This window comes from Paramisgurnus dabryanus, chromosome 19 (genome assembly GCF_030506205.2).
Source record: "Paramisgurnus dabryanus chromosome 19, PD_genome_1.1, whole genome shotgun sequence".
Taxonomy (NCBI): Eukaryota; Metazoa; Chordata; class Actinopteri; order Cypriniformes; family Cobitidae; genus Paramisgurnus; species Paramisgurnus dabryanus.
Genome location: NC_133355.1, coordinates 33113801 through 33127591, shown reverse-complemented (window position 1 = coordinate 33127591; position 13791 = coordinate 33113801). Strand labels below are relative to the sequence as shown.

Genomic DNA, 13791 nt, shown 5'->3' with positions numbered 1-13791 from the left:
GGCTTTGAAGCGGGTGGACAACAATAATAACAGCAGAGGCACCCGACTTCATTGATTTTTCTCTCGAGCTTCTTGCTTTCTGATGGAGCCTGTGAAAATTAGATCCAGACGTGAATAAAAGAGGGACTGGTAATGAAAGGAGATGGAGGACATCGGGGGACGATGGAAAAATAAAAGGATCTTTTACACACGTTATGACTGGCTCACTAAACCGTAAGCCTCCCGCGACAGTCGGATGTCAGATGTCCGTGCTGTGCTAAATGGTACCATTATCTACTGTATGTAAACATCACGGAGAGAGATGTTGATATTGAAAACTTATAAAGTGTCACACACAGAGACAAATGTGCTATATGTGTGTACACTGGCCCAAAACAAACCTAAACATTTCATTACATTCTAAATAAAATAACAAACCAAGTGGCATCTATAAACAAAAGATGCTAAACATTTTCCCAGAATTAATTTTTTTACCATCTGGTAATTTTAAGTGGCTATTCAGTCTGTTCCCCTCAAGTTTACACAGGTGTATTTCATCATATCGAATATATTCCACTAAAGTGTGACAAACAGAAAGTGTCCAAAAACATCATAACAGTCAACAGTACACATAATATTCACTTTATATCAAAGTATACCTTCATTAGAATGTGTGATGTCTGAGTTTGAACCCTCAAACTTATTTTTCTGAAATATTTAGCTTGAATGGTTCACTTACTTTACCATATGTTGATGTTTTATGATGCTAATACTTTATCTAATGAAATTACATTCACACCATTTTAATTGTAGTGTAACCTTTTGGGTGGCCATCATACTGTACATACGTCACACAAGACGGAGAGTGTTGGGTGTCTTGTGTAATGCAGGGCATGTTGTTGTCATTCTCAGGTCAGTAAGGCACCACTGCTGACAGCAAACTCCTGCCAGGAACTTGTAATTCAAGTTACCATGGCTATAAAAGCCCTGCAGCTTCCCACGGTAGTGTGCATAGGGGAACATCTCTGTGCATGCAGGCCTTTGTATGTATGATTGTATGTTTGTCATTGGGGTCAAAAACAGTTATGTTATCACCCTTGAGGTGATCGTCTCTTTTTTTTTACTCTTGACTTTTATGTTGTGTTTTCCATTTTTTAAGGTAGTGTCTAATGGATGCTTGTAGTGTTTCATATTATAGACTTATGTGTGTATGATTTGAAAGCTTAGTTTGATTTTGAGTACAAGTGAAATGGTTTTGAAGGAATTGTTTGATTTTGCTGGAAGAGTCAGGGGTTCTGTGAATTTTGTTTAAAATTGGGATTGAGTGATGGTTTCTAAAAATGTGTTTTAGCAATTCAGAAAAACTGTAATCGAATGATCATGCCACTCAGAAATATTGCGGTGTTGGCAGAATCCATTAAACGGCATTATGATTTAGTGCAAAGTCGTCAAAGTGCACGTAAGATTAATTGGGAAGTGCAAGAGCTTTTTACCTGGTAAAAGGTTTACTGAATTTATTAGGATATTGACCGATTTATTTATCCTTTTACTGTACCTTTTTCCCAGAAAGGACAGTGAAGAGAGGTTGGGTGAGGTCCAGTGTAATGATATTCTTATTTGTTGATGTTGGTGAGTTTTTGATAACTGTGAGCCAAAATCATCACAATAAAAAAAAAAGACTTTAAGGACTTCAGTTTGTGTGCATTGAATTTATTTAATACATGAGTTTCACAATTTCAGTTTAATTAATAAATTAAATGTCATTTTCTGTGACATTCTAATTTACTGAGATGCACCTGTATGTATGTTCAAGCCATAGACTGTAAAAAATATGGACGTAGTGTCTGTGACGTCATCCGGTTGGTGAAGAGCATTTTTGAAGCCAATAGTAGGCGGGGCCTGCCGTCGGCATCTTGGCCACACATCACTCGTGTAAACCACACACGCCTAGCTCAACGTTAGTGACAGCAGTAGCAGTTCACCTGTCACTCAAGTGGACACGCCCTTAATTATGCAGAACCATATGGCTCAATATAATTAAAATGGATGAGTTACAAAAAAATTCAAATTGTGTATGGGCTGACACAAAAAACTTCCAAAAAGTGTGTTTGGTAAATCTGTTACTGTATGTATTTTTCTTGTACTTGAATATTTAAATTGACAATGCCTGAAAGCATGTGAAATGATTGTTTGTGACAACGCAGCACTGGCCCGATCGGGCAAATGACAGGTCTAGGCTGTTCCCGCTCCCATCTTTTGAACTTGGAAGCTCAACCAGACGTGCATGCTCGAAAGATGATTGGCCTCATAACGCTCACTTTTGATTAGGTTAATGTTACTTTACTTAAATCTAACTAACAAACAAAAAACATTGGCAGAAATGGTGGGGGCGAGTTAGAAAGTGCCGGGGACATGTCCCCAGTTTCTGGAAGGACTTCACTGAGACAAAAAAAACAGAACTTTAATGTGTTGAATCATATATAAATCATAGCTGTATGTTCAAAATATTTTAAGTATTTTAAGTCTCTTTTGCACTTAGGAAAAGAGTTTAGCGATAAAGCCGACCACTGGGTGTTAAAACCACTTACTGATCAAAGATCGTGGGCAGCCTCACAAGGGGGGCCTGTTCTTGTTGTTTACTTATTTAATGTAAAAGATTGTAACCATAACCTAACCCTAACAAACAATAAATTATTAGAAATATCTAAGGCTCAAGCATTTGTATTTGACCTTTATTTTATTTAGAAAATCTTATAGTGACAGTAATGTCTTCATTTGTCCATACCTGTAAAAATGAAATATGACCTTCAGTCCCAATCATTGTGAAAAATCTCATTCATGGTCATCATAAAAGCACTTCACAAAACAACATCGGGACTTTGGGTTTAAAGGTGTGAATGTTTGGAAAAATTTTGATTGGTTTTGTTTGTTTACTTCAAATGTCTAAAGGAATAATATTTATTTCATTTTTATTCCAAACGCGGAGATATGAGCCACTGATTTACACTAGTCGGTTTATTCACGCGTAAAGCCTGAGAGTGCCCTCGTGCACTCTTGTGCAGAGACCGTCCAAAATTGAGACACGAAGCAAATCTTATAGTAATAGTGATCCATGACTAGGAAGCACTGATGTTCTGTGCAGATACTGGGAATCCCCTGGCACTCCTATTGTCACATTCTCATGTTTGCAGACTGTATGTGCATGTGGGTTCATATTTAAGGCAGGGTTCCCACAGCAGCTCTTCTATTGTCCTGTGATCGAGGGATGGAAACTAATTAAAGGAGTGGAAGAGACACAGAAAGAGAAATGGCAAGAAAAAGAGGCAGGGTGAAGATGAGAGCTAACTGAAAGGAAAGAAATGACAGAGAGAGAACCATGGGTTGGGAGGGTTGATGAAGGGGTAGGAGGGAGGGTTAAGAGAAAGGAGGGGATGTGGGAGTGTAAGGAAGAGGGAGTAAAAACTGGCAACTATGCCAAAGTGCCCAACTTGAGTGCAGTGCATTCTGTTGCTGTAGCACTGAAAGGGACATTGGTAGCCAACTTGACTGACTGACGGTAGGGCTTAGAATAGTGACAGTGTGGAGTATCTTAAGGAGCATCGTCCAGTGGCAACGTCAAAACTCTGGTATCCATAAGGGCAGAAACAAGGACCAGACTAAGCGAGAGAGTTCCAATAAAATCTTTTTATTTTGGACAGAGGGAAAAGTAAAAACAAAGCATAGATTGAGAAGAAGGTGGAGGATAGAAGAGAAAAAGGGAGGGGCATGCTGGCATTAGAAAGTAACTTGTTTCATTACGGTTGCATTTGAAGGGTCGAAGAGGAATCCATCATCTGACATCTTCTCAACTGGACTGCAGTTCTCCGTTGCTCTGTTGCTTTATCGATCCTGCAGTCGCTTGAGGGGATCGACCTCGTGGAGATGAAGAGACCTCACGATTACAGTTCTCCGGACTCAGACACGGATGAACTCATCGATGTTGGACAGGAGGACGGCTACTGGTGAGGACGTTAAATTATACATAAGTATCAAGTGTGACTTCTTGAACATGCATAGCATTATTTTAGAATAAAGGAATGAGCTAAAACTAAAGATATGTGACCCTGGCGGTGAACATAATTTACTGTTTTCTACATAAACTAATTCTACATAAAGAACATTCTGTGGATATATAACCTTGAACAAGTAAGGTTATGTCAATGATTGAAATCAAACATTGATGCTCTTTATATCATCATTAGTATAATAAAAGTTTCGTTTATGAGTTCAAATGCAGTTTTATGACATTTTATCTTAATCATTATGAAATAACAACTCTTGAGAAGGTTTCCAATGGGCCTTCTGGGTTTCTGATGTACACATCATCTCACATCTCATTTCAGCATTAGAAAGTTAATGTTTTGGCAATAAAAAAAGTTTCTTATCATGCAAAGAAACATTTTTTATTTGCTGTTCATTTTCTCATCTTTGCCAGTTGATTAAGTTGATCAGTTTAGTGGATGTTAATATTTGAACAAGAGACTCATGGGGGACAGCGAGGACACACTGTACCCAGCTTTGGGAAAAACATAAAATAGTTTGTATTTTCTTGTTGTAATCCTCTCAAAATGATGAAAAGGGTCACATTCCTACATGCTGAAGGTGGGCACCTTCAGATTGGGCACCTGTTGCCAAACTCACACATACGTGTATAGGGCCGATGCTCGGAGCGGCGACTGATGGATGCCCATACTAATCTTATTTGGTTTGCTCTTGTATTTGCATAAAGCGCTGCCTGCTTTGTTTCTTACTGTCTGTTTTTTATTGTAACTCAGCCATATTGAGTTCTTTTTTCGATTTTTCAGTAAAGCTGTGTGCACAAATCAAAAGCAGACCGAAGAGACACGCGACCACCGTTCGGTCCCTTTGAATCCCGCCTCACGGTGACCAATCCTTGGGGTTGATAAGCCCAATTTGTCAAAACTCTCATCTATGATGAAAAACATCAGAGCATCTTTACAGAGTTGAAACTGCTTTTCTTTTTGGACAACATTTATTTGCTTCTAAACAACACAAACATTTGGAAATGAAGTTAAGTCGATGTTAAAAGGAACGATCAAAATAATAGTTGTATGCGTGTCAACAAAGTCAAACTAACAACGAAACAAAGACTGTCGTTCTGTTGGCAAAGCGCAGAGAATGCCCATGCAAACCAGATCCACATTGAAGGATAATACCAAGTATTGATGTTTTCAAATCGCACGCACAAGCCACTATTTCAGCATGCCCTGCGGATCTGTAATCATCGTGTCTTTTGAGCTTTAAAAGAAAGCGCAGGGAAAAATATAAGAATCATAACATATCAACCATCTGACAATAATGTCCAGAAACGCGTTAAACCAAAATAATCTTGTTTTCTGTTTACCCAGGCGCTCCTGCGTCTCGCTGTTCCCCAAGACAAATTAGATTGGGTTTGATGATGTGCAACTTGGTTTCTGCCTTGTGTTAAGTACAGTAATGACAACAATATGCATTGACATCAAAGCTTCAATCTTTATTCCCGCTGTTTCTCGTTCTCAGCCCCGTCACTGGCTCCATGTCTCCAGGCAGTAGCTCTCAGATCCTGGCTCGCAAGAAGAGAAGAGGGGTGAGTTTGCGTCAATCTCTGCCGCTTTATTCCCCCTTTCATAGTTTCCCTAAATGCTTGTTCAAGAACAGACATTGAGCTTCATTCATGTGTCATTTCGGGACAGGGTTCAGAGGATTAGTCCTGCTATTCTCAAAACTCTATGCTGTGTCTGTAGTCACTGCGGCAACATTCACTTCTCTGACTTTAATTTGTGTTTATTTTTTCCAAAATCTGATCTAAAGAATCCTGCGACTGGGGCCTCGACCACAAAAATAATCCAGTTAGCAAATGCTTTCCATTGCAGATCTTGTTCTGTCTTTGAATTTATTCCACTGGATTCCACAGATAATTGAGAAGAGGCGCAGGGACAGAATCAACCACAGTCTGTCAGAGCTGAGGAGACTTGTACCCAGTGCCTTCGAGAAACAGGTAAGACTTTGTTTTTTAACAGATGACAAAGTTCAACGCATCACTTCACTTTGGTGTTATGTCAATGAAAGCAAATCAAAATATTAAGGCATTTATTTTCTCACTTATCGACCAGGGTTCCTCTAAACTGGAAAAGGCTGAGATTCTTCAGATGACTGTAGATCATCTCAAACTGTTGCATGCAATGGGCGGCAAAGGTGAGAAAATCAATAGTCAAATTATTAAAGACTTTAATGTGATCTCAAGCATTTCTTATCAAATTTAAGCCCTATACCAAAGGGTTTCTTTTTTTACAGGATGTCTGTAATATAAATTTTCAATTCGCATGGGGTTTTGACTATAATTATCATTTTTAGATGTTTTGTGACCATTTCAGTCCAGTGTATGTTGAATTCTAACAAAAGCAAACGTCGGGAGTAGGGATGGGATGGTATGAAAATTTCATATTATGATTATAGTGACCAAAGTTAGCATGGTTATCAATATCATCATGGTTTTATTAGAATGAGATGGAAATGTTCAAAAAGAACTGATACTTTTTTTTTTAAGTTTTATTTTTGAAAATCACAATTTAAAATTTCATGTCTATGAAATTATTTCTGTGGTAAAAAAATCTGTCTAATAAGTTTACTGTGAAAGAATATAATACATTATCCCTTAAATGCCTTCTTGTGCAAAAACATATGTTGCATGTGCGTGCCTGCGTCAAACCAGAATTCACCGCAAGTTTTCAAAATCACACAAATCAAACACGGTTGTAATGATAATTAATTTTTAAACGATAATACTAACCGTCAGGACATTTTATCGTGGTTAATCCTGAAACCGGTAATCGTCCCATCCCTACTCGGGAGTAACATAAAGTCACCCAACAGCAAATGTAAAAGACTGAGAGCATGACCAGAGTCATGAAAGATGTGACAATTTTTTTTTTATAAATGTTTTATTTCTTTTTTTAAATACATTTAAAAACAGTATAATTTTGTTGTTGAGAAATTACTTTGAACTTGTTTTCTCTGCAGTATTAAATATGGGAAAACACTGCATATTTTTTCTAATCAGGTATTAAGAATTTGGCAGAAATGTTGTCAGTAGTTTTTTTTTTCATTTTACTTAAATACATTTAATCTAGAAAAAAGTTAGTTAATCTAAAAGTTAATCTGAAAGGGCCTACTGAAACGATTGAAATGACACTACTGAATGCGCCTCCATTTTGAAAATTGCCAGAAAATTTCCCCAAGGTAATTTCTCCAGACCTTTTTAAGAAGGTAAAACTAAGATTGTCTGTAATGATTACTGAGATGACACAATCGGACAAGACTTAAATCATTGAGAAACTCTTGTAATAATTGCTTTACCCCACCTCTCAGTGTTAAACTAATCTGAATAGGGCTTTACAATCCAGATTTTTCTACCTATTTACAATCTACATTCAATTGAAAACTTTGTACTTGCACTTATAATAAATATATAATCTGATTTTATTTTTACTTCCCCCAAGCAAACTCTGGGTTATACTATGAGCATGAAACATTTACCAGCATCATCTGTTTATCCATTAAGTAGAAAATGTAAGAATGTGATTTGTTTTCTCTCCCAGGCTACTTCGACGCTCGCGCTCTGGCGGTGGATTACAGGACTTTGGGTTTTCGGGAGTGCGTGGGAGAGGTGGTGAGATACCTCAGCTCTCTGGAGGGGGTTGAATCATCAGACCCCATAGGTGCACGCCTCGTGTCCCACCTCAGCCACTGTGCCAGTGAGCTGGACCCTCTGCTTCAGAGCCCGGCCGCTATGCCGTTCCCTCCGTGGCCTTGGTCTTCCTTTCCTCAGCTCTCCACCACTTCCCCACCTGGTTCGGCTGCCCACTTTCCCCAGGCCTCTCGCCGGGATCTGGCACCTCACGCCACCGCCGCCCTGCTGGGCTACCCCTCGCCTGCCCTGCGCGTGGGATCTCTGGGCGCCCAGGGGGCGATATTAGCCCAGGTGCGTCGAGTGCCCTCTGTACCCGGCAATCCTCATAGACTTCAACAGCACTCGCCAGATGGACCCACGATCCCATCACCACTCCAGGCCGTCCTTCCACCTTCATCATCTTCCTCCAACTCCTCTTCATCCACTGCCCCTCCCCAGGTGTCCTTCAGACCCTTCGCACCTCTAGGGTCTCCAACAACAGCTCGTAGGGGTTTGGGTACCTCCAGTCATTCGGCACAGGGCTGGGGAACGGAGATTGGGGCATTCTGATTCACTTTGGAGTTTAAAAGGAACAAAACATTTTTGGTCATTCGGACTTGCCTGTGACAAATATCAACTGTGTTTTAAAGGAACTACAAAGCATTGGGACACATGCAGATGTGATCAGTCTGACACACAGTGCCAAGTTGTAAGCTGGTTCATTTAAAAACTGCAGTGGCATTCAGAAACAAAAAAAGACATTCAAGAAAAACCAGCATGAGCCAGATGAACGAGGGTAAAATCAGCACTTGAAAATTTCCATGTAGACTCTCAGTGAAACTGAACGAGTGCTTTGGTTTTGAATTGCAAGCTTGTGATAGAAAAGCCTTGATGCTTTGTCTTCTTGTTACATTTGTGTATTTGTTTACTTTGTCATTTAAACCTTACATTCACATAGATTCTGACAAATATATCATACATGTGACAAATTTCATAAAGAGAAATTTGTCTTATTAAAACAATCTTCCACTAATGGTGCAATGCAATGCACATACAATACTTGTGTGTAAGGATATGGAAACCTCCAGGAGGTGGCAGCATTTCAGCAAACTATGTACTTATTGTATTTTAATGTATATCTTTCCTAAATCACTTTATCAATGGAAAGCAATGACCAGTGACATCTCTTTAATTTCTGTACCCCATCAGATGGATTCTTTAATTGAAAACACAAATAAAAATAAACCAGTTTGCAAAAGCAGGAAAGTGGTTGAAAATATTTTGAGCTGAGAGGTTTATAGCAACTCCAGCGGGTGCTAGTGTATAAGAGTAAGGTGACATTTATAGCATCTGTGTTTTCTTCATGCAGCATGGTTAATGATGAGAGGACTGAGGTTCAGTGGTCACTGTCAGGCCCTGGTCCTCCAACAGGAGAAGAGGAAACCTGTGTGCCCTCTCATTGACTCAGTCAACTACAGGCTGTCATTAGAGTGCAACCTCACAAACCATCTCTCTGCAAAACAAACACACACATAGGAAATACAAACAGCAGATCTTTTTCATCACACATCGTAGAAACAGTCAGAGGAGACAAAAACAAACTTAAGAGGATGATGGGAACTTGACTAAATTATGATCCCACTTATTACACATCTAGCATACTTAATAGAAATAAACATACAGCTCTTTCCAAAACACTGAAATCTTAACAGCAGCTCTTGTTAAAATACCTGTCAACAGATCCTGGAAATTACACGCAAGCTTTAATCAGTCCCTCCAGTTGGATAAAATGTTCCATTTTAATCGCAAAATAATCATAAAATTAAAAATACCTCATAAAAATAAATCAAATTATCTTAAATGTTGTCATGGTACGAGGTAGATAGCTTTGTAAACATTTTTGGCTTTATTTTGCTAACGCACATGCGCATCTCCTTCTAGCACGCACCTACTATGGCCCTGTCTCAAATGGCACACTCCGGACTTGTGGTCCTCCTCAGAGTCCACACTTTGATGACACTATAGAGTGCAGATTTTAGGGACCCTTGATGCGAGTCCACGCGGGTGCACTGGAGTCATGTTTTGGTACGGACTCAAGCGTCACGTTGGAAATACGAAGGGAAGTTGCCCGTCAGTATGAACTCCTCCCTTCGGTCGTCTTACTGGTCTGATTGTTCTTTCGCAAGGACTTGTGGGTTGGTAAAGTGCACGAAGCCTGCTGCAGCGTGGGCTTCGCTGGAGACCGCATCAAGGTTGGCAAAGGGGGCGCTGATGAGCACACTTTAAAGCGTATTAATTACAGATGAGACACCCTACGGCAGTGTTCCCCAAATCTTAAAAATTGCCCTTTTGTAGGTGTGAGCAAAAATGTGCTGTTTTTGGATGTGTCCTTGAAAATGCAAATGAGCTGATCTTTGCATTAAATGGCAGTGTCATGGTTGGAAAGTGAAGATAAAGGGGCGGAATTATCCCCTTCTGACATCACATAGGGAGCCAAATTTCAATGACCTATTTTTTACATGCTTGCAGAGAATGGTTTACCAAAACTAAGTTACTGGGTTGATCTTACAGTTTCTAGGTTAATAGAAGCACCGGGGACCAAATAGAACACTTCACTGAAAAAAAAATCTGTAGAAATTACAGTGTTACTTGCAGCTGGTTGCCGGTAATTTACCGTAGATTTAAATTTAAGTTATTTACTGGCAAGAGTTTGTTCAAAGTTAAATAACTTTTACATATAAACAAGTCTTTTATCAAATTATCTTTACAGAATAAAACTTTAAAATAACAGTCTCATGCGAAGCATTCTGGGAACCAGAAATCATCATCAACTTTTTTCTGTTTTTTGCTTCAGATTTTGTTTCCCAGAATGCTTTGCTGTTATTTTAGTTTAACACTGTAAAGACAAAGACTTGTAAATGTTTAATGTTCATTTAACTTTGAACAAACTGTTGCCAGTATATAACATAAATTTAAATCTACGGTAAGTTACCGGCAACCAGCTGCAAGTAACACTGTAATTTCTACTGAATTATTTTACAGTGTTAAACATGGAAAATTCAGATTTTTATGATAAGTCCCCTTTAATATTAAGCATTTATGATATCCCAGTTAGAAATAGAGAAAATTTCTTTTGACTATGTCTGGAAATTACAGCCACAAAATCAGTCATTTTGATTGCAAAAATCACACAAAAAAACCCTGTTGCGGTAATCCTGCTGGGACTGTTTAACGTTGCCGGAAATGATGCTGGGGCTGAGCACAAAACTCTGATGTACTGCCTTTTTAACCTGCTAAAATAATATAATTTAAAGCCGACATTTGAAATGAAAATAAACAAAAACAGTAAATCAGTGTTAAAAACTGCATCCTTAGCCCAATTCACAACAGCACACTGAATAACACGTCACATCACACCAAATCATTTAGAATCAGGAATTGTGTACTGCAGTTCAACAGGTTGGATTTATGAAAAGGCGTAATGATTATTTCGGTTCAAACGTGTTCATTATTTCTGTTGTGAATTAGTTCAAAGCTCTGTTAAAAATGTAGTCCATCACAATGTACACACAGCTGGGTGAGTAAAGACGAACACTGCAACCCTGCTGAATAAACAATAGACAAACTAAGGATTTCCATTACATAGTGAACAATCAACCATTCGAACCATTGCAAACATTTCTTTCTATAGTTTTGGGTCTACCGAAGGAGGATTTAATGGCGGTCTATTGGTTCTTATGCACAAGATAGCATGCCACCAGTAAAAGTCAACACGTTAGACCCATTACAGTTTCCATTAAAACCAATAACCATTAGAATTTCTGTGATGGTTTACATTTTTATTAGCAGGGAAAGTGCTGTATAACAACATGAGACCACAACACATTGTAGAACAGAGGACATCAATTACGTCTTGCTTGATTCACTGGATCGTCTTGAAACAGAAGAACAGATTTCCAACAACACCAGCGGAAAAGCAGAACGCATCATTAGCTAACCAGACTCAAATGAGGATTGGGATTGACAATGAAAATCAAATAACGATGTGTTTAATCACCAACATAACAAAACATCAAAGCCTTGATGAGATGTGATGGACAAGTGATGTTTTTTATAGGCATCCGAGAGTGTTTTTGGTTCTGGGCTTGTTGTTTGTTTGCTTGTGTGTTTTCCTCAGTTTGTACTTCAAAATGGGCATGGAATGTGCGTATGCGTGTTTTAGACTGGTGTGGTGGGACTCTGCGTCTGTGAGGGACGTGCCGCTGTGAGGAAGTATGCGGCAGATTCTCATGCAAGTGCTGCGCTGTATGTGTGTGTGTGTAGACAGACTCGCGTGTGAATGGTTAGACTTGACTTTGTGTGTGTATGTGGCTCTAGATCTGTATTCCTTTGGCACCAGCAGAGTCAGACGAAGACCACAGCTTCCAGTATGGGCCACCACAATCACATATGAGGCCAACTTTCCCACGGGGAGGGGCCATAACGTACATAGAAAGAGTGGATGAAACAAACAGGGGAAACCCAAAGACACTCAAGAGAAACTGGCAAATAGATATTTTCTTGTCAAGAAGTACAGCTTGTGTTCACAGATAGAAACACAAAAGACTGACTCGTAATTATGCTCTTTTACCGTTGAATTATACAGTAAAGTCTACTATTATTTTACTGGTTTACACAATTTCCAAACTGATTTCAGTGGTATTTCCTTCTTTTCTTTTCTATTTTATTAATAACATCAAAACTATATAGGACTGTTGTCGGTTGTTAACATATTCAGGTATAAACACAACTATCCCACAGAACAAATAATTATCTTTTTTTTTTTTTATTCTATGCAAACCAATGCGTGGGAGTTTAGAAACATTTCTAATTTGATTTTACATGCTTATCAAGATTCAACATGCTCTCATTTCGGTTTGGCTATAGAAGTTCATCTATATCACACAATGTTGTTTTGGGCTGTATTTGCTATGAAAAAGATGTAAATATTGAATGCACTCTTGGCGTACATACTGTATATAAATCTTTGCTGGCCTTTTACATACAGAAAAGTTGTGTGACATGTGACATTGCCCTCTACTGGTTGAGTGCTGAGAAAATACTCTGATGTTAAATTAGGTTATACTGATGATGTTAAACTTTCATGTGTAATCTTTAATATTCACAGCACACATACTGTTAACATAATGACCTGGTGAAAGCATGTCTTTCTCTGTCACTATGAAAAGCAAAGAAGGGAAATAAATGTTAAAACGATAACAAACGCTTGTGCTTGTATTTCGTTGTTTAAAAGTTACCTTTCAACTCACAACCATTATTTAGAGTGCATTTAATCGTTGTTTTTCACTGGTGATCCCTGTGATGTACCATCTGTTCCCAGACCTTACCGGTCGAGGCCAAAGATGAAAATGAAAGATGTGACAATGAGCAGGTGATGCTTTCTGAAAACTAACATTGCCAAGCACACATGTAAAGATTAGAAAACCAAAGAGCCAAGCAACTACAGATAAATGGCAATTATTAGCACATTACATGAGGCTTACATCACAAATACACAAGGGGATTTTAATGCACAAAATGGATTTACTGTATGAATGTTTGGGGATCATTTTGTTCATGCTTCTGGACTGATGATGAGCAATCTGGGCTTCCTGTACAGTGATTCTCAGTCCTGGAATGAATGCACTTCTAAATGTGAAATCTATAAAACGCATATTAATCTTGAAATTGAGATTTGAACAAGCTCTCCACCTTTAAACAGTGGGTGCCTAATAAATTTTAGACAAAGCCCCTGTCTATTCTTTTTAAGCAGCAAGAATGGCTTATATCTCCACAACCTGCAAAACTCAGACAAGCAAAAGTGCGTAAGTCGGCTCAGACCCTCACGTGGCCATTTTCATAAATATAACTGTTGCCGTGAATTTTTGCACACTTTATGAAGGAGGCCCCAGGACTGCAGTTGAGAAACACTGCTGTAGGACATCTATGAACTGACATGAGATGCCACAGACATGAAAGACACATGCACACTGGTATAATGTTAAAATAAACCTCACTATAAACTAATAATCAAAGCTGTCTACAGTAAAGTATGTGTGTGCAGC

At 38.8% G+C, this 13791-nt stretch overlaps 1 protein-coding gene across 1 annotated transcript; it reads left to right on the top strand.

Moving 5' to 3' along the window:
- Window positions 1–3423: 3423 nt before the first annotated feature.
- heyl (hes related family bHLH transcription factor with YRPW motif like) lies at window positions 3424–8963 on the top strand. The gene is made up of 5 exons (XM_065253692.2): window positions 3424–3980; window positions 5539–5605; window positions 5933–6016; window positions 6132–6213; window positions 7617–8963. Exons 1-5 carry the CDS (start codon window positions 3901–3903, stop codon window positions 8255–8257), a joined length of 954 nt encoding a protein of 317 aa, XP_065109764.1. The 5' UTR covers window positions 3424–3900; the 3' UTR covers window positions 8258–8963.
- Window positions 8964–13791: the final 4828 nt, after the last annotated feature.

Excerpts from the sequence above, each read along its gene's own strand:
- heyl (XM_065253692.2), top strand. The coding sequence starts at position 3,901 with ATGAAGAGACCTCACGATTACAGTTCTCCGGACTCAGACACGGATGAA. Across the intron at positions 3,981-5,538 it reads GGACAGGAGGACGGCTACTG|CCCCGTCACTGGCTCCATGT; the intron begins GTGAGGACGTTA and ends TCTCGTTCTCAG. Across the intron at positions 5,606-5,932 it reads CTCGCAAGAAGAGAAGAGGG|ATAATTGAGAAGAGGCGCAG; the intron begins GTGAGTTTGCGT and ends TGGATTCCACAG.